Source organism: Daphnia carinata, chromosome 1, assembly GCF_022539665.2.
Source record: "Daphnia carinata strain CSIRO-1 chromosome 1, CSIRO_AGI_Dcar_HiC_V3, whole genome shotgun sequence".
In the NCBI taxonomy this organism is placed as follows: Eukaryota; Metazoa; Arthropoda; class Branchiopoda; order Diplostraca; family Daphniidae; genus Daphnia; species Daphnia carinata.
In genome coordinates, this window is record NC_081331.1 from 2,821,641 (window position 1) to 2,847,741 (window position 26,101).

General features: G+C 39.3%; 3 protein-coding genes across 4 annotated transcripts; 1 reads left to right on the forward strand and 2 right to left on the reverse strand.

Annotated features, from left to right (window-relative positions):
* Positions 1–893: 893 nt before the first annotated feature.
* On the reverse strand, positions 894–3,354 carry LOC130692454 (parafibromin-like). The gene is made up of 9 exons (XM_057515566.2): positions 3,100–3,354; positions 2,619–3,044; positions 2,303–2,555; positions 2,031–2,235; positions 1,721–1,967; positions 1,548–1,646; positions 1,349–1,479; positions 1,125–1,266; positions 894–1,061 (listed from the first exon to the last, which is right to left on the reverse strand). Exons 1-9 carry the CDS (start codon positions 3,228–3,230, stop codon positions 1,025–1,027), a joined length of 1,671 nt encoding a protein of 556 aa, XP_057371549.1. The 5' UTR covers positions 3,231–3,354; the 3' UTR covers positions 894–1,024.
* Positions 3,355–3,779: 425 nt separating this feature from the next.
* On the forward strand, positions 3,780–6,458 carry LOC130691776 (COP9 signalosome complex subunit 1-like). Of its 2 annotated transcripts, none has more exons than XM_059497480.1 (11): positions 3,780–3,967; positions 4,035–4,121; positions 4,223–4,407; positions 4,466–4,751; positions 4,814–4,891; positions 4,960–5,198; positions 5,258–5,363; positions 5,444–5,532; positions 5,595–5,724; positions 5,816–5,967; positions 6,030–6,458. In XM_059497480.1, exons 1-10 carry the CDS (start codon positions 3,935–3,937, stop codon positions 5,957–5,959), a joined length of 1,377 nt encoding a protein of 458 aa, XP_059353463.1. In that variant the 5' UTR covers positions 3,780–3,934; the 3' UTR covers positions 5,960–5,967; positions 6,030–6,458. The 2 variants fall into 2 exon arrangements, with proteins under 2 accessions (XP_059353463.1, XP_057370746.1); XM_057514763.2 differs by having other exon boundaries at positions 5,816–5,950.
* On the reverse strand, positions 6,336–26,101 carry LOC130691710 (uncharacterized). The gene is made up of 18 exons (XM_057514684.2): positions 25,801–26,101; positions 15,030–15,720; positions 14,325–14,534; positions 11,215–11,398; positions 10,946–11,125; positions 10,457–10,572; positions 10,103–10,289; positions 9,865–9,981; positions 9,554–9,702; positions 8,707–8,935; positions 8,321–8,446; positions 8,060–8,175; positions 7,808–7,986; positions 7,595–7,747; positions 7,369–7,528; positions 7,167–7,301; positions 6,954–7,101; positions 6,336–6,887 (listed from the first exon to the last, which is right to left on the reverse strand). Exons 2-18 carry the CDS (start codon positions 15,376–15,378, stop codon positions 6,638–6,640), a joined length of 2,988 nt encoding a protein of 995 aa, XP_057370667.1. The 5' UTR covers positions 15,379–15,720; positions 25,801–26,101; the 3' UTR covers positions 6,336–6,637.

A 26,101-nucleotide genomic window follows, 5' to 3' on the forward strand; every position in this document is an offset into this window, starting at 1 on the left:
CCTTGTTAAATTTTGAATCAGATACATATATAGTTATCTAGATTTAATAATATTATTTTTTAATAGGAAAAAATGTTAAGCCCGACAATCTAAGCCCGACTTTCTGCTGTATCGCGCTAACGCTGTAGCGTACTGGCGCGCTAGCATTGCGTTAAATATTCCGTGTATTTCAAAAATAATTAGCCTAGTTTTAAAAACAGAAATTTTCCCCGAATCAGCATTCAATTTTGAGTATACCCTATGGTAATCAACCAATTCCGATGAATGTCAGTTTTTTGGGAAAACAATTTTAAGCCCGACCGAGAAAAGTCGGGCTTATTTAGTCGGGCTTATTTTTCGGTCAGTGTATGTAGAGAAATTAACTAGAAACGCCACCGGTAGATGGTGATAGCAGTAAAACAGAAAAAAAGGCCAATATTTTTTATTTTTATTTTGGGTAAGACGGATTGCCATATGTTAATCTATAAAGACCTTCACTTTCCGAGAGAAAATAATTTGGAAAAAGTATCATTTATTATGCTGCAAAATACCATTGGTCTTCCAAAATTGCAGCGGTTCTAAATTCTCTGAATCGCTACATCATTTTCATAGAGAGTGCGACACCTGTCAAGCTGTGTGATTAGGAAAAGGGCGGAGGGGGCCAAACAATGTTAAAAACTGTTTGGCGTCCGACATAAATGATCGCCAATCGAAGAGTGATTTTGGGGACAAGTTATGCTCCACCAAAAGGACACAATTGTTAAAGGGAAACTCCGCTAGTGAGCTTCTATTCATATTTAAATGACGATTAACACGACGGTGCTTAAAACAACAGCTAGAAAATGGAAACCATGTGACAATCAAGACACTGTTAACATTTCCAAAAAAATTTGCAAGTGATCAATAATTTGATATTATGTGAACAGGTTCGTGTATCACAAAATCAAAGTGTAAAGACATTACAGAAGGTACCAACAAATTTTTGAAAAGATAACGCGCTTTAGTAAGAAAAATGGTGATACCGTATACATGGGAAAGGCGGTATTCAAAAACGAAGATGTTGTTTATTTTTTAACATATGCCTGTAAGATAAAGGTGTTGAAAATATGGTTAACATGAAATATTTAATAAAGTTAAATTTGTACTTGTCAAGCTTCTCCCAGAACGTCATTAGGGCAGCGCGATCGAGATGCCGTTTAGTCCTTGAAAGCGAAATCACATTAACGGCCCATTTTGCTACGTTTTGATCCAGCGGTATATCGTCCCACTTAACGTGGAAGGCGCAGACTTTTTTATTTGAAAAATAAAAACAGCGAGGGATATTACTTTGCAAATGGAATACATCTTACAGCTGTGGTATCAAATTTACCTTGAACGAAGATTTCTACAGGGTTTCCATTCCATGGCCAACCTTTGAATTGCCAAGCAGGGCCCATAACAAACACGGCCACTACTCGATCCCAGTCTGCAGGAGCAAGTTTCTGAGGACTATCTATAACCCTGAAGTAGAAAATATTAAAAAAAAAAGTTATTCCCATTCAGCCGAAAGGACTAAAACGAGCGGATACCGATATGGCACCGTTAGATTTCCTTCTTTGCGTCGCTGAAGTAGAATCTCATTGTCTCTTCGACAACCCTGCTGCCTTTTCTCTTCTGTGCTAAAAAACCTGTTGAGGAAATTGACGAAAATAAGTTTTTAAATCATGAAGAAAATACGCAAAACGTGTGACAGTATCTTTACTTTAGATCTTGTAAGACGTCCTTTGCGTTGAACATAGTTATAAGAGAGGAGTTGGCCGACGGAATGATAATAATTGGTGTTCGAGATACCCGTTTAGATGGGCCTGTTGATGGGCGTGGCTGGGCGACTGCTGCCGGAGTAGCCGCAGTCGGTGCCGCTGCCTTGCGAGGTTGTGTTCCTTCGGTAACCGACTTTAGCGTCATGCCATGATATGTGCCAGTGGTATCGATCTTGAAACCCTCCGTTTCTAATATAAAAAGGGGGCATGAATGTATTAATTAATTAACTGCATTCAACTTTTGGTAAGTACCTTCTTTTCCTCGGAATCTTTCTTGGTCGTAACGGCTGTAAACAGGGCCTTGTTGTTGCACCGGAGGTCCCATTCCAGAAGGGCCGCCGCCTGGTGGGAGAACGGTCCGTCCAGCTCCTGGGGCTACTGAGCTGTGACCTCTTAGCTTACCATCTTCTCGAGCTTTGAGACTTTGCAGAATGGCAAAAATATTTTTCGAGAAAACCTATCGATAAGTTGGGAAAAAATCTGCAATTTATTGGGAGCTGAAATGCAATTTATCATTCGTTTACTTTGCCGGAGCTCTGTAGGACCGAAGTTCGATTCCTCCACTGCCTCTCGCGATTCAAGATATCCTTCGTAACATCAAAATCATAATCAAGCATTCCCCTAAGTTCTGACGACGAACTGCCTGCCAAACCAAGAGACGATCCAAGCCCCAAACCCATATCTTCACTGTCCCCCTTGATGGTTTTTCGTTTATTGGCAATACGCTTGGCTTTGAGGGAAGCAATTGTTTCAATTGACATAGCCTCTGACAATGACCTAATAAATACAATGAATATATTTTAAATCTAAGCACTTGATTTAAAAATATTTTATAGTTACTGGATTTTGTTCACATTAATCAGGCTATCTTGGCGTGGAGCTTCTAGACGAGCAGCCAATACTTCCTTCACTCGTTGCATCTGTTGGTCTTCCAAGCGTGGTTTCTTGCTTGCTGGAACTTCATTATCATCAACACCAATTCCACTTCCTATACCTAGCCCTGAACCTCCAGTTTGTGCTGTTCCTACAATTCTTCGTACTTGAATTGGGATTTCAATTGGAGCTGCTTTGTCGATGGAGGCAGAAGCAGCAGTCTCTCCATTGAGATAAGCCAGCAGATCCTTACGATCTGGACGGCGCACAACTGGAATGCTGTCAGCTGCTGCTTGACGTACGTAAACAGGATGCTGGAGTTGAACATTTTTAAGAAGGAACAGCAGACACTCTAGTGTATAGTAATCCCTGGGCGCGCCATCTTTTCCGGAACTATAACAAACAGATTTTAAAAGCTTCAAATATACTCCTATAAAATACTAATTACCCATAAATGAGATAGTTTGTCTTGACGGTTTTCGGCCAAGAGAATTCACCGAATATGATTTGACCTTCACGTTCAATGATTTCCTTTTTGTTGACATTAAATTGACGCAACAAACTCAAAGGATCCGCCATTTTTCACGTATTGGTAGCTACTTTTTGAATCTTAAACAATCATGTAAGAGTTTTGTAAAACTGAAACTCTATTTTCAGGTCGGGAACGGATTTTTTTCGGAAACAACATATGCAAAGCATTTGTGTCGTCTGCTTGTTGCCAAATTTGTATTATTAGATTAGATTCATAACAAGGAAACCCAATAGCTTTTAAAAACTTAGGTTTCTAATGAGTCAAAAAACGAAAAAGAAAGAAATTCGATAAGAAATTTAGCATCCGAAACAAGTATTCTCTAACCAATATCATTGTTTACGGCTATTCCATTTTGATTTGGGCTCCTTAGCCCCTCCGTTTCCGTGGCTATTCTATTGTTCCCTTGCCATTTGAAGAAAATTAGGGAAGAAAGAAAAATATTATAACTTAGAAAATATTATGAACATTATGTGCTTAGTTTTAAGTTTATGCATATGGAATCATCATTTTCGTTAGCCAATTTTTCGTTGGAAACCAGGGAAGGGGAAAGTGGAGTCTGGAATTCAGAAGATGAAAAACTTTGCAGAGGCGACAACGTTGGATTACAAATGGTTGCTCAGTTTAGGACGAAAGGTTTAGAGCCGTCCTCTTGAAACTATCAGTTTAAAGCTCGTTTGAACAATTGTTAATTATAGATAAGCGATTTTAATTCAAGCGATATTAGTTGAAAACACTGGTTGATTTTTGCACCATGCCCATGCCGGCCTTGCCGCTGAACCACCAGGTACAGACGAAATTATAAGCCGGCTCCGTGAACCTATGTATTCCGAATATTTTGTTTTTTGTTTTAGAATGCTGTTGAGCCAATGCAAGTGGATGTGTCTGAAGAGAATGAAAATGCGGAAGAAGAACCCTATATTGTAGAAAATCCCACTTTGGTAAAGGAATTTCTGACTTTGTGAATTAAAACCAGTAGCATCAGTTGTAGTCATTGTCTTTGCTGTGAATTTCTTTCAAGCAAGGATCTTTTTGTGTTTAGGACATAGAAACCTACACAAGTAGCTATCATGGAATGGCCAAGTTGTCCCGCCTCATGTTTATTGCCGATCATTGCCCATCTCTGAGAATTGAAACACTGAAAATGGCAATTGCAGCAGTTCAGGAAACGTATAATGTCACATTATATCAACAGTTGCACAGGAAACTACAAGAAGCAATATCTGGGTACAGTCTGCATATGTTTAAAGAAAGTGTTTTATTTCCAATTTTGATTTTGGCTTAGACTTACACCTGCACAGATTCAAGCCATGGAACTTCCAAGCTATGACATAGCTTGGGCTGAAAGCAAAATGAAGAAAGCCGCTCTAAAGTTGGAGAAACTTGATACTGATCTGAAAAATTATAAGGCAAATTCCATTAAAGAAAGTATTCGCCGCGGCCACGATGACTTGGGAGATCACTACTTGGATTACGGTGATTTGTCTAATGCCTTAAAGTGCTACTCTAGGGCCCGAGACTACTGCACAAGCAGTAAGCATGTAATTCACATGTGTCTCAATGTGATCAAGGTAAAGTATGGAGCCTAGTTAACCATCTGTGATCTGAGAATACTGATTTTTCTAATATGTAGGTTAGTGTCTACCTACAAAACTGGTCCCATGTTCTCAGTTATGTTAACAAAGCAGAATCAACACCAGATTTTGCTGAGGTAAAATTTCTAGTTCTGTTGGATTCCAAACGAGTTGGTTATAAATTTTTGCTGTGTATCGGCTTCAGTCTTCAAATAGCAAAGACGGTGGCCAAGCTTTGGTAACTCATTTACAATGTGCAGCGGGTCTCGCTGAACTTGCAACCAAGAAATACAAGTGCGCAGCTCGACATTTTCTTCAAGCCAATATTGATCACTGTGACCTTCCAGAATTGCTTTCGCCATCAAATGTTGCTGTGTTCGGCGGATTGTGTGCACTCGCCACATACGACAGAGCTGAACTTCAGAAACATGTGATTTCTAGCAGGTATATCGCCTCAGCTAGGATGCGTTTCGACTACTTGTAATCATGAAAATCTTGTCCAGTTCTTTTAAACTTTTCCTGGAATTGGAACCGCAATTGAGAGACATTATCCACAAATTCTACGAGTCCAAATATGCCTCCTGTCTAAAGCTACTAGAGGAAATGAAGGTACGGAATTACGACCGTGTTGGAAAAAAAACGCGATTAAATCAAAAATAAATTTTTCGCATTCTTCTGTTTTGTCTCAGGATAACTTGTTGCTGGACATGTATCTCGCGCCCCATGTGCCTGCTTTGTACACTAAAATCCGAAATAGAGCTCTGATTCAGTATTTCAGGTAGGCCGTGTTATATTGAATATTTGAAGGCATCTAATTTAGACTTTACTTCTCGTCTGCAGTCCCTACATGTCAGCAGATATGAGGCGAATGGCAGAGGCGTTTAATACCAGTGTGTCTGCGCTGGAAGACGAGCTAATGCAATTAATTCTCGACGGACAAATCCAGGCGCGAATTGATTCTCACAACAAAGTACCACTCTTAATTCTATTTTTCTGCTAATTTTTAGTCGCGACCTAGTTTCCTTAATTCGTTTGTTTCCCGGTTTCTCTTTTGCTGTCAGATTTTGTTTGCGAAAGATGCCGACCAGCGCAGTTGCACATTTGAAAAGTCGCTCAATCTGGGCGAGGAATTCAAAAGAAGAACCCGGTTGCTTGTCCTTCGAGCTGCCGTCTTGCGCAATCAGATACATGTCAAAGTAATTTGACTTTCATGGTATATACCAATGCTCAGGCTGTTGAATCTTTTCCCGTTTTTTGATGATTTTTTGGTTGTAGAGTTCGCCTAGAGATAGTGGAGGACAAACAACTGAAGTTGCTATTCCTTCATCCAGTGGCTCGTCGCCTCGCAACTGAGACAGCACTTGGCAACCAGTCTACTCTGCGAAACACTTGAATCCTTGTCAATCTGGTGTGTTGTCTTTTTTCGTCCTTCTTTTTCAATTGTGTAAAATTGTTGAATTATCCTCCACTACACTCTTTTTTTCACTCTTTTCTGGTCGTGAGAGACGTCAGTTGTTACGGTCTCTTGGTTTGATAACAAGCTGTGTTGTGTGAATTTTCTGCCCCCTGTATTTTTTATTGTTTATTTTCCTTACCAGGGAAGGAATAAGGTATCTATCTTATTTGTGGCATCGTAATTAGTCTTGTCTTTTGAGATGAAAACAGCAAACGGAGAGACAATACAGATTGTTTATAACATTTTAATGATATTTGGATGTGTCTATTTTTGTAGTATATGTTAAACAGCATTTCAAACATAGCCTAACACTTTCATATATATATTTATGTAAATATTTATATATTACAGGATTTGTTACGTAAATTAAAAAAAGAACAAGCGTTCTGTGGGGTACAAACTCTTAATGACAACGACATTGATATTATTATCGCGGGATGAGTCTCGTTCGAAGCATGGCAAATCCGATGAATAGAAATGTACAAGGAATGGACGATGTTGGCGGCAGGCTGGACGAACTCGAAGTTTTCGCGACAATGTCCACCTGCTGTTGATCTGGCGACGTGGTCGTGATAAGGGAAGAGAGTGAGCGTTGGACTCCAGGTGCAGGACTAGACAAGGAAGATGTTTGCCACGCAAGCCGATACTGGACAGGTACCGTATTGAAAGCTTGAAGCCTAAATTTCAAAATTCATATGTCTTGTTCAAAAGTCAAGAAACCATGTTGAGCTTAAGACTCTTACCTGATGGCCATGGCGTTCAGACCACTTGGCATAGCAAAGACGTGTTTCTCGTTGCTGTCTGGACACAGAACGTCAATAACGGAGCCGAGCTGATTTGGCCACTTGTCATCGTAGTAGAGCAACGTCAAATTCCATTCTTGGCAGTCTCCTATGTCAGGAAGTACGTCGTAGTACCTAATTAACTAATGAGAAGAGCCGTATATATATATGTACCTTGATCGGGTGTATAAATCGAGGCAGTCCATAATTCCGTCGGTTTCACCATTGCAATCCATAGACAGTCGGTGTGATGATATCCATCATTGGTAGATTTTTCCTTCAGGCCAAACAAAGGCGACGATATGGAACCTGTTTTATAATTGAATCATCAACCTTTGATTGTGAACAGTCTCCATGAAAAGAATAAGATTAAAACCAGTAGGAGATTCGAGAAATGCTTCCGATCCACATTCATGTCGTGTCGAGAAACGGTAGCTCAAATCAATAGCCAAATCCGGCTGGCCGAAGCTGAATTCAACCACGTGATGATGGACGGATATACGAGTATTTGACGATAAGCTAACGGGCAGGAAGGCCTTGAAGATGACACGAAAAAAATTTATAAATGTTCGTTTTTCTGTGGCACACGTTGCATGACTTACCTGGATATCACCGCAAAGACAAACGGTAGACCTGTTGGACATAACTAGGGTGATGTGGTTAATGATATTAGTATCATTCGTCCTACAGTGACAGCCCTGACGATCACATTCCGTGTAACAACGACCATCGTTTTTCATTTGGCTGGCGGTCACCTAAAATATTTCAATTTTAATCATGAAAATCTTTTTATTCGTTTAATATATTTATCATACAGTGAGCGTGACAGATTTCCTTTCTTCGGGATCGAACGTGGACGTACAGTTAAACGGGCCGACAACTGACCAGAAAATGGTCGAATCGAAAGAATTTGATAAACGGCCATTGGACGGGTTCACTGTTGCATCATAATGAGCATCGCATAAAGTTCCAGGGAGTCTGAAACCTTCCAACTCTGTTCGAAAAACAAAAACTCTATCGTGTTACCTTTTAATTGTTCATTAACCCAGAGGGGAAAAACCCGTTACCATTGAAATAGGCAAAAGCTCCTTCAATAACCTGATCATCTCCTGTGACAGGATCCATACGGAAGCGAATGGAAAGACTGGCGTTGTTGGAGTGGATCAGGTACGGCTGATTAAATCTGTTAGACACGAACAAATGTCAACATTTTCTTCATTAACTCTTTCATGAACGAATTTATTTTCAAAACTTGGCGTTGTCAAAGACGATCGACGATCAAAAGTTTGATAACTGCCATAACAATTCGAAGAGATTGCTCAAGAAACCTTGTGTAAGAGTTCCTGGATTTCTTCCAGGCGGGACTGCAGATCTTTTGGCGCGGCGAAGACGAGCTCCATCTGACATCGAGGGCTCCTTCGTGAATTTCCATGAAAGAAGTACAGTCGGCTCCCCTTTAAGCATATTATCAATAATAAGATCAATGCACGTGGATAGGTATTAGTCGACTATTCTTATAAGGAGGACTCTCAACTTTTCTCTCCAAACCGAGAGCGCCTCTGCCGTTTGATCGACAACAACTGAAAACTTTCTCGACGCAGTTGAGCGGCTCTTTATAATACACACATGCATACACACACAGACAGAGAGAGACAGAAAAGAAAGAGGAATGTGCACATAGGAGAGAAGATGGGCTTATGTACATGTAACTTACGTGATGTTGAACGCCAGTAAATTGATCTGGACGCTTTGTCCCGGTTGAGCGGGGAAAGTGAAGGAGCACGGCGCTGGCCAAACTCTCCAGGCTGTAGTCGACGTGCTGAAAAAGCCGGACCAGCGATTCATCATCGTCTCGCCTGCTACGCCGCTGTTTGTCGCGTTCGGCCGGATCACGTAGTCGCAAACTGCGTGGGCTTGCCTCTCCACGGCGCGGAAGGCACCGCCTATGTTAACACAACCGCCGAATCAAAAACAATTTTTTTTTCACTTATTAAATAAATATGAAAATCTATCAAATGAAACCTCGAAAATGTGTTTTTGAATTCTGTAAACCAAATAAAATCAATCAATCAAATCTTTCAATGACAACGCTTTCCAATTGTTAAATGATGAAAATATTTCGCCGGTGCGAACGAGGAAAAAAAAAAAGGAAAAATTGATATAACAAATGGAACACAGAGAAGTGAAGAGTTCCAGCATAGAGCTTCGATTAATCCAGCTCGGCTGTTGTATGAGCATTCGCAACAACCCCAACTTCAATTAGCTGACAAAGCTTCCATTCCGCACCCTTTTTATCACTTGAGGCACTATGTCTACTGCCTGTGCATAAATATCCCCCGAGAATGCGACAGGCAAACTCGGAATTCATGAGAATTTATAGGGACTGCCATTCATTATCACAACGCCTCGGCAAAAGAAGCTTATCTGTTGGAATTAAGCTACGCTTCACCCAGATGGTCACAACTTTTGTATGCCGTAATAAGCTCCTGCTATGAGATAGAAACTCTGACATCTTTTAAACAGATAAATAAAAAATTTAAAACTTTTCTTCGCTTTCATACTTGGAATGCCTTCTGGTTGATGAGGATTTAGTTGATTTTTCGAATGAGTGCCACGGCTGTGTAATTGCGGTGGCTGTGCGTCCATCTCTCGAAAAGTTAAATGGGCCAGGAATCCATTGAACACGTACGGAGGTAACAGAGCCCCCGAGCTGCGTCCGACGAACGGCACAGCAGGAGAAAACAGAACAAACGAACAAAAGGCGTAGCGCTTTGAAATGTGGTTTCATTCCGCAAAATATTTAAAAAAAACGGAGCTCCACACGTCTATATTTCATAATCATACTGAAAGCATTTGTACAATTCCAACTAACTTGAATTCAACAGCGACGTCAGGGCCGTAAGTGGTGAATTGGACTGTCTCCTGCCCGCACAGAGTAGTATGAACGCGTCCATTGATCAAAATTCGCACGTAGTCCGTTTTACAGCGTCTATACAAGTGTTAGGTTCGGCGAATATGTAAAATTCAATTGAAGTGTGCCAGCCCGCCTTGCCTGAAAGCTCATTGCCTCGTGCAAGGGGGGAAGTGAAATGCGATAACGATATCCTTACTGAGCAGGTAGTTGAACTGAAATGAAGTGCAGCGTTAATGGCTGGAAGGGCGACTGCAGGGCGACATGAAATCGACAGGTTCGGTTCGGTGGATACAGTCCAGGGTAACCCGGACTGGCCATCCGACACGTGTTGTTGTAGCGACCGTCCGTGACGCAGTCCGATTGCTGGTAATGCCAGTCGCAAACTACAAAGGTTACGAATTAATAATCGAAATTTGAAATCTCTTCCTTAATTAAATGCAGTTGTATTATAGAAACAAGGGCGGGTGTGTCAATCTAGAGTACTTAGTCTCCAAAAGGGGGGTGTTGAGGGGAAATGCTATGAAAAGCAAATTATGCACATATAAATGACCTGAACCGTGAACGGGCGTGCCTCCGATTGTTTGCAGTCCCAGCTGCGCTGAATGCCCGATGGGTGTGAAACTGAAATGAGCCAACAGTTTGCCACGTCTGGTGAATTCTCCAGATCTGTAATTTTCAAGACGAAACTAGAGCATTACACCACGAGCAGCAGATGTGTTTGTACACAGTTTAACGCAAACAAACGAAAAGGAGTAAAAAAAAAAAATCAAAACACATTTGAAAATATCGAGATTCTGTTTTGCGTGAGATACAAACACATTCATCAATCATTGAACGATGATGTTGTTATGACACGAAAATGAGGGCTTTCATTGATCCAGTCTGAAACATTTGATGACATTGATCGAGTGGAAATTTATGTACCCGTGCGCGAATGTTTACGATCAATAGCAAAATAGACCGCACCCATACATTTACATAACGTTGAGGTGTCTTCCCAAAAAAGAAAACGAAATGAGGCTAAGGAAAAAAAACTCACTTGAGCACAAGTGTGGCTGGCGAAATGTCATCATCCGAGAAGAGCAAAGCCGGTGGTGAATAGCGTTCATTAGCGCCGCACAATGTCCATGAGTGCTGCTGCGGTAGCGAACCGGAAACGGCGCTTTCAATACTACTAATGCCGCTATTCGTCAACCACTCAAGCTGGCCTCCGGTGCACCTTTTGTCCCCCACAAAAACAAATCGACAAAATATTGATTTTTTTTTTATAGTTTCTTTAATTATTAGTAAAAAGAAGGAATGAAATACTTTGATTGGTTGAGATAGCCGGTGTCGACCAGTCGATAGATTTGAAGTTCGATACGATAGCCAGGCTCGGGAACGAGTTTGTACCAGCAGTGCTGATGTTCGTGAAGTTCAAGCGATTTAATTTGACCGTAACGTAGACGTGAAGAGGAATACAATTGGCTTGCATCCAATGTGACGTTACACACTGTTCGAAAAAAATAAAAAAATACAACATTAGAAATAAAAAAGAGAAGGAGAGTTACATAAGAATAAATGATTATTCGTGCAGGCACCGTTGTGGGAAACTTATCAAAACGGACCGGTTATTGGATGATGGATGGCGTCTAATGAGAAACGGCTCTATAGGAGGACTATGTTCTTAACTATCCATAATAGATATTCGGGCAGCGAAATTGCTGATGTATATTTAATGATGTATTATCCTCGTGTCTTCAATACATCAAACACTAGATAAGGGACAGTGGCATGTCCATTTTTTTTTTGTTTTGGTTTTTTTGCAGCGGAGGTTTATGACGTGCAACTTTCCGCAGACATAATCTTGATCAATAATTCAACCAGCGACATAAGCAACGCTGCAGGCACTATATGTATAAACGCAACATGCCGTAGCAAAAGGTAATTTGACGTGCCTTGGACAAAATGGGTCGTGCAAACGCCAACCAATATGTATGCCCTTTTATTTAGCTGGAAAATGCTGCTGTCTAACACAGACATTTAATCCCTACATACTTTCGAGTCGCGTATAAATAGGTTAGACAACAAATGACGTCACGTCGTTTGCCCAAGGAAATGTGAAATCGATACTTGCATGTAGTTTATAAAAAAAAATATTTATTTGTTCTGCTTTGCATACATGGACCCTGTAGCGGCTAAGGACTTAACTTGTCTTTTGTATGTCTTCTTAATTCGCATAGGATCGATAATCGACAAGACAGCTAGCCATAATCCGACCGAGTCCCAACATTTCATCTAATTTATATCCAGGAAAAGATGACAAGATAAAAACAAAACAAAAAATATTTTTTTTGATATCGGAACATTTGAATAAAGAGTGGTGCTTGTTTGCCAAAAGTGCTCTTATATAAAAACAAAAGAAAAAACAATACTCGTCAAACGTCTTGACAATAAACGGAACAGCTGCGCTTCCGCCTTAAAGCGCTTCCGGGGGAGGTCTGTTGACTTATATGCGTGTATGCATCGCCTGTTTAGTTCAGATTTATTATTTCGCTTGACAAGCGATTCAAGAAAAAGAAAAGAGAAACTGACAGGCATTGTGTTGTATGTTTGAAGGGGGAGAAATCAAGAGAAGCGGGTGATTCAATCAGCAGCTGACGACCGCGTTCGCCGCCAACAAGCTAAACAACCGATGTAGCATCAAAAACAAACAAATGGGGAAAAATTTATGTATCCAATAGGCGTTTTGTCGAATTTATTCGCCTATACATACACACAAAAAAACGGCGCAATAGCTGAGTCTATTCACGTCCCAATCAGTTATTCGATCGACTGTACTTTTCAAAAATAGTTTGTTCTTTTGTAAGGAAAAGACTTTTAATGCTTTCGTGTGGAACCCAATAAAACGGAGCAATTTTTTTATTAAATGCCGTTTGTGCAGACGACACACACGTCGTGATACACGCACACATCCCCCCCCCCCCCCCCCCCCCCGCGTTAGGTTAGGTTAGCAATAAACTTATTGCTCAGACATTTACTGGTAACGCGCTATTCACCTCGAACGTGCGAACTGTTCAATAAACTAAGAAACGTAAAAATATGTTAAGTAGAAACAATAAACGCTTGGGTGATATTTGTAAAGGTGTCGCAAGGTTCAAGTGTCAAACAAAAATCAACACAAAAAATATATAACTATATTTTTATTTGCTATAACATTTTCAAATGTTGCCTTTTGTTGGCAGCCATTCAGTCATCTATCAGTTCGCCTCTTTTTTTTTAAATCCTATTTGCTATTCTGCCGACGAATGCCTTTCATCTAAATGAACAACTAAAAGAACGTGAGTGAAACAAAACGTGTTTTTTTTTTTCTAAACGACTGGAACTATGGTGTTACTACGCTTCCAAAATAGATGGAGCAAAAAGGTCACCTGAATTATTGAATGAATTGATTTAAGTCTCTTCAAATGTGTTCGAGAGAACAGGCTGTGCGTACAAACGAAAAAAAGAAAAATTATTTATCGCAAGTCGACGCTTTCTTCAATCAGACGATCGATAAAGATCCAACGTGCCAAGGCATGTCACGTATCCAAGCCTAAAACGATCGAAAAGGGTTTTTTTTTACTAATCGAACCGAATTGCTAACGATGAACTTGTTACTTTAAAGCTAGTTCTGAAAATGTCAAATATTTTAGAAGAAAACTAAAATCACATTCAGTTTGTCATCAAACGTAATATCCCAATAAGAACGTACAAATGTCAATCAATTTTTTCTTTTAGTTTTCCGTCGTGGAAGTACATCCGTTTCCTGAAACCGTTGGCAGGAACATGCTAGGATGTTGCGAATGCTCTTAAATGTCTCGTACATATATATTCCTCATCTCCGAAAACTGATTGCTTCGCCCTCCGGTGTATGCTCAACTTTTCAACAAATCTAGCGCGTCTTGCATTAAAATACATTTGAATAATTTGAAGAACCTATCTATAGATGCCAAAAATGATTACATTCGTGAAATCGTGGGGCATTTCGTATGTTTTGCAATACACGTTCAATATATAGAAGATGTGCGATGTACGTAAGGTAGAATCATAGAGGTAGTAAAAATATAACATATACGACCTTAACTTATCAAATTGCATCTAAGGAGCTCACGTTGCCTAGCAACCGCCACAGCTGTAACGCAATTGCGTCTTTTTCGCGTTTTCTAATTCATCTATCAATTGAATTCAATGTAGAAAAAAAAATTCTCTACAGCTAAAGGAAAAGAAAAATTTTGCATTCTAGTCGATGTTGAAATAAAGCTTATGTAGCTATGTTGTTACTACAATAGTGTGACTAAAGGGAACAGCTATTGAGAGCTTTCTATGGTCACGGCGAGGATCGATAAGAGTTAATTGGTTACTTGACACAGGATGGGGAAAAAGAGGGAGACACTTACTCTGATCGCATTGTTGTTCGAGCCCGCACTGGGCGCAGCGGTAGGGCACTTTGGGGCCGCACTGGCAGGCCCCTGCGTGAGCGCAGCAAGCGCACGTCTTGATGCTCTTGTTGCCTCCACCGCCTTTGACTCCTTGTCCCGACTGCTGGTGATGATCTTGACTGGAACAGGCACATCCGCTGCTCGTCTTGGTCCACATATCAACTTCGCCTAAATGTGTGAAATCGCATCTCGTTATTTAAATTACGTACTATCGCCCAACATTGGTGTCATTTCAATCATTCTGAAGAACATACATGGGCATCAAACTGAAATCGTTTTCTAATGCAGATTTAATAGCCTGTATACGCGTTAGGCTTTTGTATATGATGGATATTTAGTCCCTCCCTTCGTATTTTGTTCTTTTTTTTGTTATTATGACGATTGTCGTTATTACTTCCGCCCGCTTGATTTCCCATTCCTTCTTTTCGCCACAGAGGGTCTCCTTACTCACCCAGCGCCTTTTGTCTTCATTGCAAAAGGAAGAAAAGTCAAACAAAAGAAATGATAGAGCTGCTCATAAAAATTCTTGCCGGCCAATAAATGTTGGTTATTAATCACGTCGAATACATGGCAAACATAGCTATATGAAAATAGAAAACAATTCTAAATGAAAACACACGAAGGCGGGGTTTATAAAAGGAAAATAAATAATATAGGACTCACTTCGGGCTGTGATTCCAATCGGCGTCCAAACGAGATGTCCCGAATCGACGAAATCTCCGACTGTACCGGAAGTGTTGGCCACCGGAAATCGACTGACCATCACTACGAAGAAGATGATGAAAAATGTGGACATTTTGGTGAAGTACTCGGATGAATAATCAAACGTCGTCCGCCTGTAAGCGGACTGTTCGTATTGGCTGGTTGTTGTGTGTTGAACTTTAGAATTCATGTCGACACTATCGATTTGCTTTGGCCTCAGAATAAAATTTGTTTTTCTGCAAAGATCACACGCAGAATAATTCGCTGTATTGTTATACGCTATACTAAACAGCTGTTCACGTTTGGCCATTCAGAGTTACACGAGTCTGGACAGATCTTGGTCACGCCCGCAACTGAACGCGTTGTAGGAAGTTTTCATAGGAAACACAAGTGAACGCGCGATCGTTGCTGTTACACGTCCGTTTTCACGTTCGAACTGTTTTTTTCTCTTTCTCCCCTTTTCGTGTTTCAATAGTTTTAAGAGCTCTGCAGTCTATAAGTCCGCCATCCGGCCGTTTGTCACGAAACTCTTATATATACTCTGCCTTTTTTTTCCTTGGTATTGGTCTCTCCACCTCTTTGCACTTTAGGCGATCATTCCCTTTTTGTAGAATTGTTCTTCTCTCTTCGTCGATTCCTTTTCTTTTCAGTTCTGAATTAGAGAAAAGGGAAAGAAACAAACAAAAAGTGGGAAGTTACAATAGTGATTTCAAAGATCGTCACGATTTTTTTCCGTATAGCAAAAAGTAAAAAAATAAAATAAATGAGAATAAAATTAGATTTGAAGTTTTATGTAGCATATATATGTGGTCACATTTATGTATAGAGCGAATTTTTCTGCCAATAAGGTGGAAAGAAAAAAAGAATATAAAAGGACAAATATATTTTTCAGAGACGATTAGACGGACGTCTGTATACACAAACAGAAAGCCTTTGGGGTGGGTTATTATTTGTTTGCACCCAGCACGCATAAAGAGAAACTCTAAGCCGAAAAGAGAAAAGAAAATAATACATATAGAAAGAGAAACATCATTCTCTCCAGAGGATGAGAAACCATGAAAGGAAGCGGTTGGATCGATCTCTTAGAAAAAAATGGTGGAACAAACAATAAGCCAACAAATATTTTTGTTTTCCCTTTAAAAAATAACATTTTAATGTTATTTTTTGAATATGTATATCAGCAACTGTCACACGACTGCGCAACATCTGTGTCTCGAACGACATAACCGAAAAACATTAAATAATTCCATTCCATTTTCTGTGTTCGATTTGGATGTGTAAAACCAGTTGTTTTGATGCAGATTTTGAACTGTGGTAACTATGCGCACCGATAATCTGACAAGTTGAGACTTGCCCTGTGAAGATGATACATCGACTTTATGAGATGCAAATGACATGCTGGTCGGCAGAATAAAACAAAAAGTTATCCTCTCCCAAATCCTCGAATCCTATAAATAATGGGGCGCACAACTATGGAACGAGTAAAATCCAATTTATCGACCCGATGTCATTTAAATTATACGCTATAATTAATATAATACAATACACTTTTCATATACATATGTATGTATATATATAGAGGCCCAGGGTATATAAACACGTATTGCATCAAAGCAAGGGATTACGTATTGATTTCACATAAATCCTTATATCTATATTGCATTACACGCTCTAAATGGTTTATATCTTTTTATATTTGTAGCAAACTCGCTAACTGGATCCCAGATCGAATAAAGTCTCTATTACATGCGTGGGTTGATGTCCTCGTTCTATAAGAAACCCTGTGTCATCTGTTTATAGCAGAACAGCATATGCTAATATTGCTGATGTAACGACATTATTCATCACCTTGCGTTGTAATTAACGACGCGGCCTTAAGTCGAAAGGAGAAAATTGAAATAGAGTGCTCTACCGTTCCGAATTGAAAAAAATCGATAAATCATGAATTAGATAGGCGGGAACGGCCATTGACGTGATTAGCATGATTTTCGTGCCAGCCGTTTACATGCCGATGAATCAATTGCAGTTCCCTTTCCGTTCTTTTTTTTTATTTACTAAGACGCGTTCTGTTAACCATACATCAGTATTCTACTTTCCCATTTCGTATAATATTCATCAATGTATAGGGATGAAAACAAGCCCGCGGATCGCTCTCCATCAAATCGCTGCAGTATATCTATAATGTCTAATTCTTTTTAGCATCATATGCGCTTTCTTACGGGCATAAAGGATGTAGACTATATATGTACAGACCAATTAATGAATCCTTCAGGGACTCCAGTTCATTAGCCAAGAGCTTCTTACATAGTTGGAATTCTTTTTTTTTAATGTTCATCTTTTTTTATTTTGCCCGTCTGCTGTTTACACGTGAAATTTAAATAGATCGAAAGTTTATTATCGTATAATAAAAGAAAATGGTGTTGGACTAATAAAAGGAACTTTTTGCCACTCGGCTTTTTTTTTGTCTGTTATAATAACGTGCTGGATACACCCGTCTTAAAAAAAAAATTTATCTCTCTGTGTAAATATAAAGAACGAAGGGCTACTTGGCTGTGCTCAGCAACTTTATCTGTAGAGCTCCTAATGTAATAACCATACAGCACGAGGTATATGGAAAAGCTAACAGACGTGAGAGAGCTGCTCATACTCACGTCACGTGCCATCCTCGGCGGGGCTAAGTAAATATAGGCACAGCCGAAAAAAGTTTTTTTTTTCATTGTCATCGGTTTCCCATATAAATTGCTCTTAACGAACTGCTGCTAAAACGAGTCCCGCCATTCTGTGTTCTACGTGTTTGAAGTTGAATGTTATTGTAGGTAAGTTATATAATAACAGCCAAGTATAACCACTGTTTTGGCGATAAATAATAAATTGTGAATATTTAAAAGTCTTTATTCACGTTTGTTATAATGGCAGGAAATATAGTATAAACAATTCAAAGGTTATAATCGTTTTTCTGCAGACTATTAATGAATTCAATGGTTATATATATGACAATGCGGTTTATGTTTTATGGACAACTCATCGCCTGTATTTATTTTAAATATTTTTAGGACGTACGGTAGTTAGGGGATCATCATAGGACACAAAAACAAAAGAAAATCATCCTTTAAAAATAAATTCTACGTGGAAAAAAGAAAAAGGATGAATCAAAACGAAATCCCGTGTCTCAAAGTCTAGAAAACAAAAAAAACTGAACGATCAAAAGCTCAGAAGTTTGAAAAGAACGGAAAGTGTAATCCTACTATCTGTTTATACATTCCTTGTTTCGTGAATAATAATCTTTACATCCTTTATGTACTGTAGGTGTGTAGATCTTCCAATCTGCTTCGTGTCTTACGTTTCCCCTCAATTTCCATATGGTCGTATATAAGATCAGCACCAAATCATCGATTTCCAATTTTTCTTCTCCGCATACGAAACTGAAAACATCGAATTTATATCTAAGGATCGACGACCCATGTTTTCCTTCCGTTCGTCTGTGGCAACGCCGCACACTTGTCTCCGAAAAAAACGGAGACGGACGGATCGATCCCTACGAGTTTCGGCGCATCTTTTAAATAAAAAATTGTTGATAAATTTTTCCACGCCTTTGCGCGTTTAAGAATACGGATCGCGTATTGTCGGCATTGACGTCAGGCATGTACAAAAGAATAGTCGGTTGCAAATTAAACGTCAAAAGTACGGATGAATGAAAATGACAGAGAGCGTATATACCAACGGATATTCATCCAGTCAACATCTTTAGCGTAAAAATGCCCTGGTTAAATAATGAAAATTTAGGCAATTTCCTTTGCATTCTCCCCGCCCAATGTGCCACACATCAAAAAGCCTTAACGCGTTATTTGCGTGCGAAGATGACGTCATTCACACATCATCATGCTTTGCCAATAAACCTGTAGTGCTATATGAAGTGTATATATATATATACCAACAGCCACCAGCGGTTTCTTTCAGGGCGCTGATGATTCTCTCGGCCATTCGTATTTGCATATGTCGGGTAATTTATACGAAAAAGCTTCTTCCTGCGAATCACTGAACGCTTCAATGTGAATTCAGAACAATCACGATGGCCTGATAGTAGAAAAATGCCTCCGGACGCATAATCCGCAGATGTCCTTTTCCGAACAATGTGGCCTTATAAAAGACGTATAGATCGCGATACATTCGACAACTCTAATGTATGGGGAATAGACTCCGTTCGTGATAGAGACATCAAAAAAGATTCAAGTGTCAGAAAAAAGTAGTGGCAACAATGTGGAGTATCGTTTGCCTTTTCATTGACGAGTCTGGTGATATGATATCCACTTACATCGAACGTGTTATCTATAAGAAATAAAAAGAATGTTCTTTCTATTATTTCGAATGTTGCATGTAACCTGGGGGGACGTGCCATCACGCAGTGGTCCACTATTTCAGAAAGACAGCGTTCTCCCTCTCTCTCTCTCTCTCTTCCCCTTATTGTTAAATTTTTCCGGACATCCAGCGGCACGTCTTTCGATCCTCCATAGAGAGCACAGTAACTAATCCCACTAGGTACACACACACACAAATGGATATTCTGTCTATGGATAGAGCTGAGCGTATATCTATCGGCTAGACGACGTGCCCGTCGCTACACAGCTCCTATCTGCACATATACGAGAAAGGTGTCTATATAGACATGCTAGCACAAAGGAGAAATTCCTATATACATAAAAGGAGGCGCTAGATATCGAGCTTTTATACGAAGTCTTTCTTTCAATTTATCGATGCGTGTGGATGGAAATATAGTGAAAAGGATTTCCTCGACTTTTAGAAAGTCCACACCTGTAAGTGATAGAGACCACGAAATAACGTACCGCGACACCTGGGAATACAAATCATTTAAAGTGGGGGAACATTAAAAAAGAACGTGACGGAGGATACGAACCCGAGTCTATGGCATTCATTTCGAAAAAGTCATAATCATACGTTTTCTTGTTGGATCGTTGGGGTGGATTGGTGAATTAATTGGGACCCAATACGCGTTAAAGAAAAATCTGATCAAAGCCAAACAAACACCTTAGGTAGAGCTACACTTTGATTGTGAATATTAGATAAGAAACGATTTTTTACAAATGTGTAAAGGACATTGAACGTTGAGATACACGTGAGGGTCTTACACGGTCACGGAGTTCTACTTCAAGCTGTTCAAAAACGCAGACAGCGTTTTCTGAGAACATTGTCCAATTGCGTGTATGCAATCGGGTTATGAGACACGTCAGAGTTCGCACCATTTGCATAGCCAACGTAAGCAGACACTTGAAACGCAATGGACTCACAACAATCAAAATGATTTTATTCCTCTGACGAAACGACTTTCTTCCATTGGACTTCAGCTGACGTAAACCTTTATATCTATTTTTTAATATACACTTGACGGTCACATCGATAATAGATTTCCATTACATTGGTTCTAATAAATACATTAGTAATTCATTTTGATTCCCGCACCTGAAAATGGAAAAAACCAATCGAGTCGTCGCATAACTTTCAAAAAAGTAATTCTATTTTCAACTGTGAATAGATACTTGAATTACGGAGCAAAGTGAACCCGTTTTTAATCTAATTACCCATATTGTCGAATCTTTATGCCCTTTTATGGTATAAGTGGAAAATTGTTTGATGTCTGTCAATTTGTCATCTTTTTACGAAATCATTTTGGAACATGAAAGCCAAGGTTCGTATATAAACGTGAATTTGCATACATTCACAATTGCTATAATTCGTTCTCAAAGATCTACTCAAATGATTCTGAAAAGAGCTTTTCAGCAGGGTGCAACTCAGTCGAATAAATGAATGGTAAATGAGCACTATACACAAAGCTATAGGGCGTACAAGTCAGTACGTTTGAATAATCTCTTTCGTTATTACGTTATTCTATGCAAAGCGCAGTTATATATACTTATATCAATACTGGATTTGTTCACGCACTAACGCTTACCAGCATTTAACTTTGATTTTCCCAAATCATTTACAATTTGCTTGACAACTTGCGTGCGTCAGGCCTTGCAGCACAGTACAAATGAAATTAGATATATCAAAAGTGTGTGTGTGTAGTTGCAACAGTTCTAAGAAGGTAATGAGCCTATTATTTAGACCGAGTCGTGGTGGTTGCATAATAGCTTCGCGTACAGCAGCATCCGCCTGAAACTTTTGCAGTGCGCTCTTGCCAGCCGCAAAGAAATCGATATATTCAGCTGTGCCAGTATATATATGTTAAATGTTGCTTCTGTGATGAGCTCCCTACTATACACGCATATCGCATATGTTTATATATATATATATACTGATTCTCACTGTTATAGAGCAACATCTCCTTCCAATCAGCTGTCTGACTGTACATAAAGTTAAGGCTGAGCAATCGATCAACGTCAAGTCCTTGAAAAATTCCCCTGAATATTATGATATATATATATATCAAATGGGCTGTGGATCGATCCGCTGAAGGATGTATGCTCCAATCCATGCTATCGACTATATTGCAATTTAAAAAAAGGACGTATGAATTTAGGCAAATTTCATCTATAGCCGTTTTTTTTTGGCCTTTGCGTGGTTGTATATCGTTTGGTAAATAATTCTTTATAAACATGCACGGATCGGACTTTTATAAATATATCGCATATAAAACAGTATACAACAAGGGCACAACACGCACGACATCCATGAACTGTTTCTCATATGGATCAAGCCTGGCAATCTATACGATATGTAAATGTATTGTCCATATATTTGTCCGTCTAACTGCGTGAACGTGTCGTCATCAGTGCGCCGCTGATGGACACGATCGATCATATGATTTTGTACACGCAGCAAAAAAAAAAACAAAAAAGAAAAGCTATTCCCCCAAATATGAGGGGTCTTACATCATTTATACATCAAAAGAGTTTCTTAGTCGCTGTTGGGCATTCTGGTTATGTGTTACGTGTAAGTATAAGATGATGCAATTTTATTAGAATATTATCCTACATCTTTCTATTGTTTGTTGATCGAACGCAAAATTTATGTTATTCTAACTAATCGCGCCCTGAAGGTTCTCTGAAGTTTTTAAATCTATGAATAAACAAACAAAATGAATGATGTTTATATCCTCGTAAATTAGGTTGTCTTTTAAAGTGTTGATGTAGGGCTACGTGTTTGTCATCAAAATTCGGGGATGGCTGCCATCGTCGCGCTTTGAATGGCGGATGCGTTAACGGAAGAAGAAGGATCTACCATAAATTTTCACGTCTCATCACGTTCGTGACACCCTGATCTGCTTCCCTCCCATACATCTGAAAGTCTAAGACCTTATGTACTTTGTTATACATAAAAATTGCGGGTATAAAATTTTAAGTTTTTGCTTTCCTGGTAAAGATGATTCTTAATTTAAGTGTAGACTACAAATTTTTTATAGGTGCTCTCGACGGCACACATTGTGCCTTTAGAGCGACTCTCTCCCTCTCTCTTTTATTTATTATTGCAATCGAAAAGAAATATCCGTGAGTGAAAAACGTTACCCTATTGCGGCGAAAGTTTTCAATGTGAAAGTTGGCCTTTTCATTTTGTCGTCCCTGCTGTTGTGCGAACTGCATATATATTAAGTCGTAGACTGTTGACAAAGATGTCGTATCTGCATGTCTGTATGCAAAGTCGATCAGCCAAAAAAGTCCAAAAAAAAATAGGGAGTGTTTGGCAGACGTTTCGAATATCACTGAAATTTTTTTCTTTTTGTCGACATAAAACGCAATTATCTACAACGTGAATGTTTCAACATATTGCAAATGGGTTCAACCAGCAATTTCTATACAGAGAAAAAAAAACACTCGGAATAATAATTTCTTTTTTTTACGCATATGTTTACTTATTGCCTGTTGTGTTTATGGCTGCCAATATATGTGCCATGTCACAATTTGTACGACATATTGTCAGTCCCTAATAAACAAGCCACAGACATCTACGAAGACAGCCATAAAAAGAAAAATCTGATATATATATTGCTCACATTTGGCCATCGTCAATGTGCTATATGCGCAAAGAACTGCTGAGCTCGTTGCTACATTTGCCTATCGATGTGTAATGCACATCGTGTGTGTACAGATAACTATAAAACTTCCCCCCCCTCAATTTTGGGTATTTCCATAAGTCCATAAAAGCTATATAAGGCACAAGCTGCTGGAATTTTCGATTAAACCCGAACTCGTCGTAAAAAATAGGAGACTCATACAGTAGCCCCCAACTGCAACACAAAAAAGCAAACGGTCACTGTGCGTATAAATATATATATATACACTCACTCGGGGACGCTATATAATATAGGCCTTATAAATATTACTGCTGCTCTATACTGTCTTTCGTGAATATAGCCTTATGCAGCTGCTATGTGCTGGAGAGAAAGGGGCTGCAGATGAGGTGCATTTTTATATAGTCCCCGCGTTACCGATAAATCTATATCAAATACGCGTGCTATTTTGCGATGCCTTTTTGTTTCTTAAATGTTATTTTTATTTCATTTATCTATTTTGTTGTGTGCTGTGTATAGTGGTAGACATAAAGCTAATGTGCTTTAATTTATACTAGCCATATTCCCCGTATGGAATCGGCAATAACCTATGAACGGTGCCATTGTAAACATTTGTTTTATTCATTTTCGATTTGTTTAAATTTCTTAGTTTTCTTTTTTTTCTTGAAATTGTTACCTTGAAAATTTCTTTTTGTAAAGAAAAAACAAAACAAAAAAAAACTATCTAGTCTACTAGGGGCGGTTCCGGTTGTTTGGCTGATGCGATTCTCTCATTCTCTATATGTAGAAGCCAAAAAATAAAAGAAAGGGTTGCTTTCGCTTCAATTGTTTGCCCGCCCACATTCAATTTCCCTGCAGTTCATCCAGCATGATTTCATACTTATTTATATGTATACATACGTATATTATGTATATATATATATATGTATAAATGCACAGCAATCGGATCGATGTTCGTGGATAAAGAATTCATCGCAAGACTTCTCTTTTCTTTAACGTAAAACGTAGAAACAAAAAAGAAAAGGGCGAGATTCGGTAGGGTTTTGGCAGGGCTATAATTCCGCCGAGATTAACTCGGACACACAAACCAAATTGGAGTCATCCAGCCCTGTATATCTATATAAGACTAAACTTACTTATCCCTCTCTCTGTCTGTTAGCTGCAAATCTAGTGACTAACCGAATAAATAAAGATAAAAACAAATTCCTTTAAAAGAATTTTCTGAAAAAATACACCAACCATGCAATAAAGAAAAGCAACGATTCATTTGTTTTATATGTACACACATCAGCCTAATATCCATATAGTCCATCACCCAGTATTTTTTTTTATTGCCATTATTATTTTCCATTATAAAAACAGAAGAAGAGAAAGAGGGATGGTTGCTGGGCCAGCGGAACATCCACGTCTCATATGCATCACGGCGGAATCACGCAAGCAAACGCCAACGTCCATCGCGAGCACCCAGGCAACAATAGACTTATTTCCTGTCCTTTTTTTTCTCTCTCTTCTTACCCTATCATCTTACACAAATATCAAGGGGGGAAAAAAATAGTTGATATGAAATCAATCGGGAAGCTCATAGAATTATATAGGAAACAAAAGACATCAGACTTGATGTTGGTTCTCCCCCTTTTTTTTTTTTTGCTGTGGCTGCAATAGCCCATTATTAAGAGCCGAGTAGCTTATTGTCGACCAGCACGAATCCCCCTATATCGACAATTGGACCCAGTAAGGTCATAACCTCAACCCAGTTGTGGGCCTCTCATCCGTCGCATCGTTTACTCCACTTGAAAATGGGGGAGGGAAAAGAAGAAGAAAAAAAAATCTTGGCTCCCGTTTCTCTTTATATTATCTATACGCCTTCTGCTGTAAAGTATGTATATATACAGTCGAGTGAGTATATAACATTGGATGATGCGGACTTGTATATATTTGGAACCGTTTGGTCTTTTATTCTGTTTCCCTTCTCTCTTTTTTGTTTCTTTCCAAAGAGAACGAAAAGATCTTCTTGTTATTGTTTCCTGCCAGGGCAGACATGTAAGAGGAAGGAAGCGGAAGTAAAAGATAGATATAAGAAAGAACTTGAATTTAAGACAGGAGAAAAGTGTTTCCCAGAAAAAAATGTTTAAATCAGCAGCTACTATTTACGCACATACAGAAGGAAGCTTTTTAAATATTTAGGCTATACGCAGTCTTCTTGTATAGACGCAAAGCACAATGTGTGTAGACTCTAAAACACTGTGGTTTTAGACTTGTTTCTATCACGCAGCTGTGCAATTAGTGTGAAACCTCGTGGAAAACTAGTTTAAATGTAATTTCGTTAATACGCCAACGTCATTCGAACACACATGCGGGAGTAATGAAAACTCGTGAGGCTCCCTACAAATGAAAGAGATTTTTGCCTATAGTGCCCTCATCAAAAATGCAATTTCTAAAAACAGGCAAATCTGTAAGCCACCAGATCCACACACACACACGCACACACACACACGGAGGTGGGAATCTCGTATGCTTCCCACAGATGATCGTCTTGTATACTGCGTAACCGAATTAAAAACTTGAGACAACGTTGGCGGGTTGGATGTCGTCAAAGCTCATCCACCTCATAATTCAAACAGCCAACACACAGTGTGCACGTTCAAGAAACGCAAAAAATGAGAGGAGAAAAGATCAAAGGGAAGTGACACTCCAGAATGTAGACTTTACCTATTTCGGCCTTTATAGCATTCCCTGCACTCTCCTGCGGATCATCAAATAAAATGCTTTGCTTCTTTAAATTTCACGAATAGTTGATTCCTCAGGTTAGATGAAAAGTGCACGTTGTACGAAGCAATTGTCAAGAAGAACTGTGTGCTTAATGTTCCCCACCCACTGCGGTATGTATATAATTCTCAATTGTGGAAACACACAGACGGAAATGGTACGCGTGCGCTCCGCACCGGAATCGTCGAACGACTGTCACTGTTCCGGCATCTACACACGCAGTGACTGCAAGTTATATATCAAA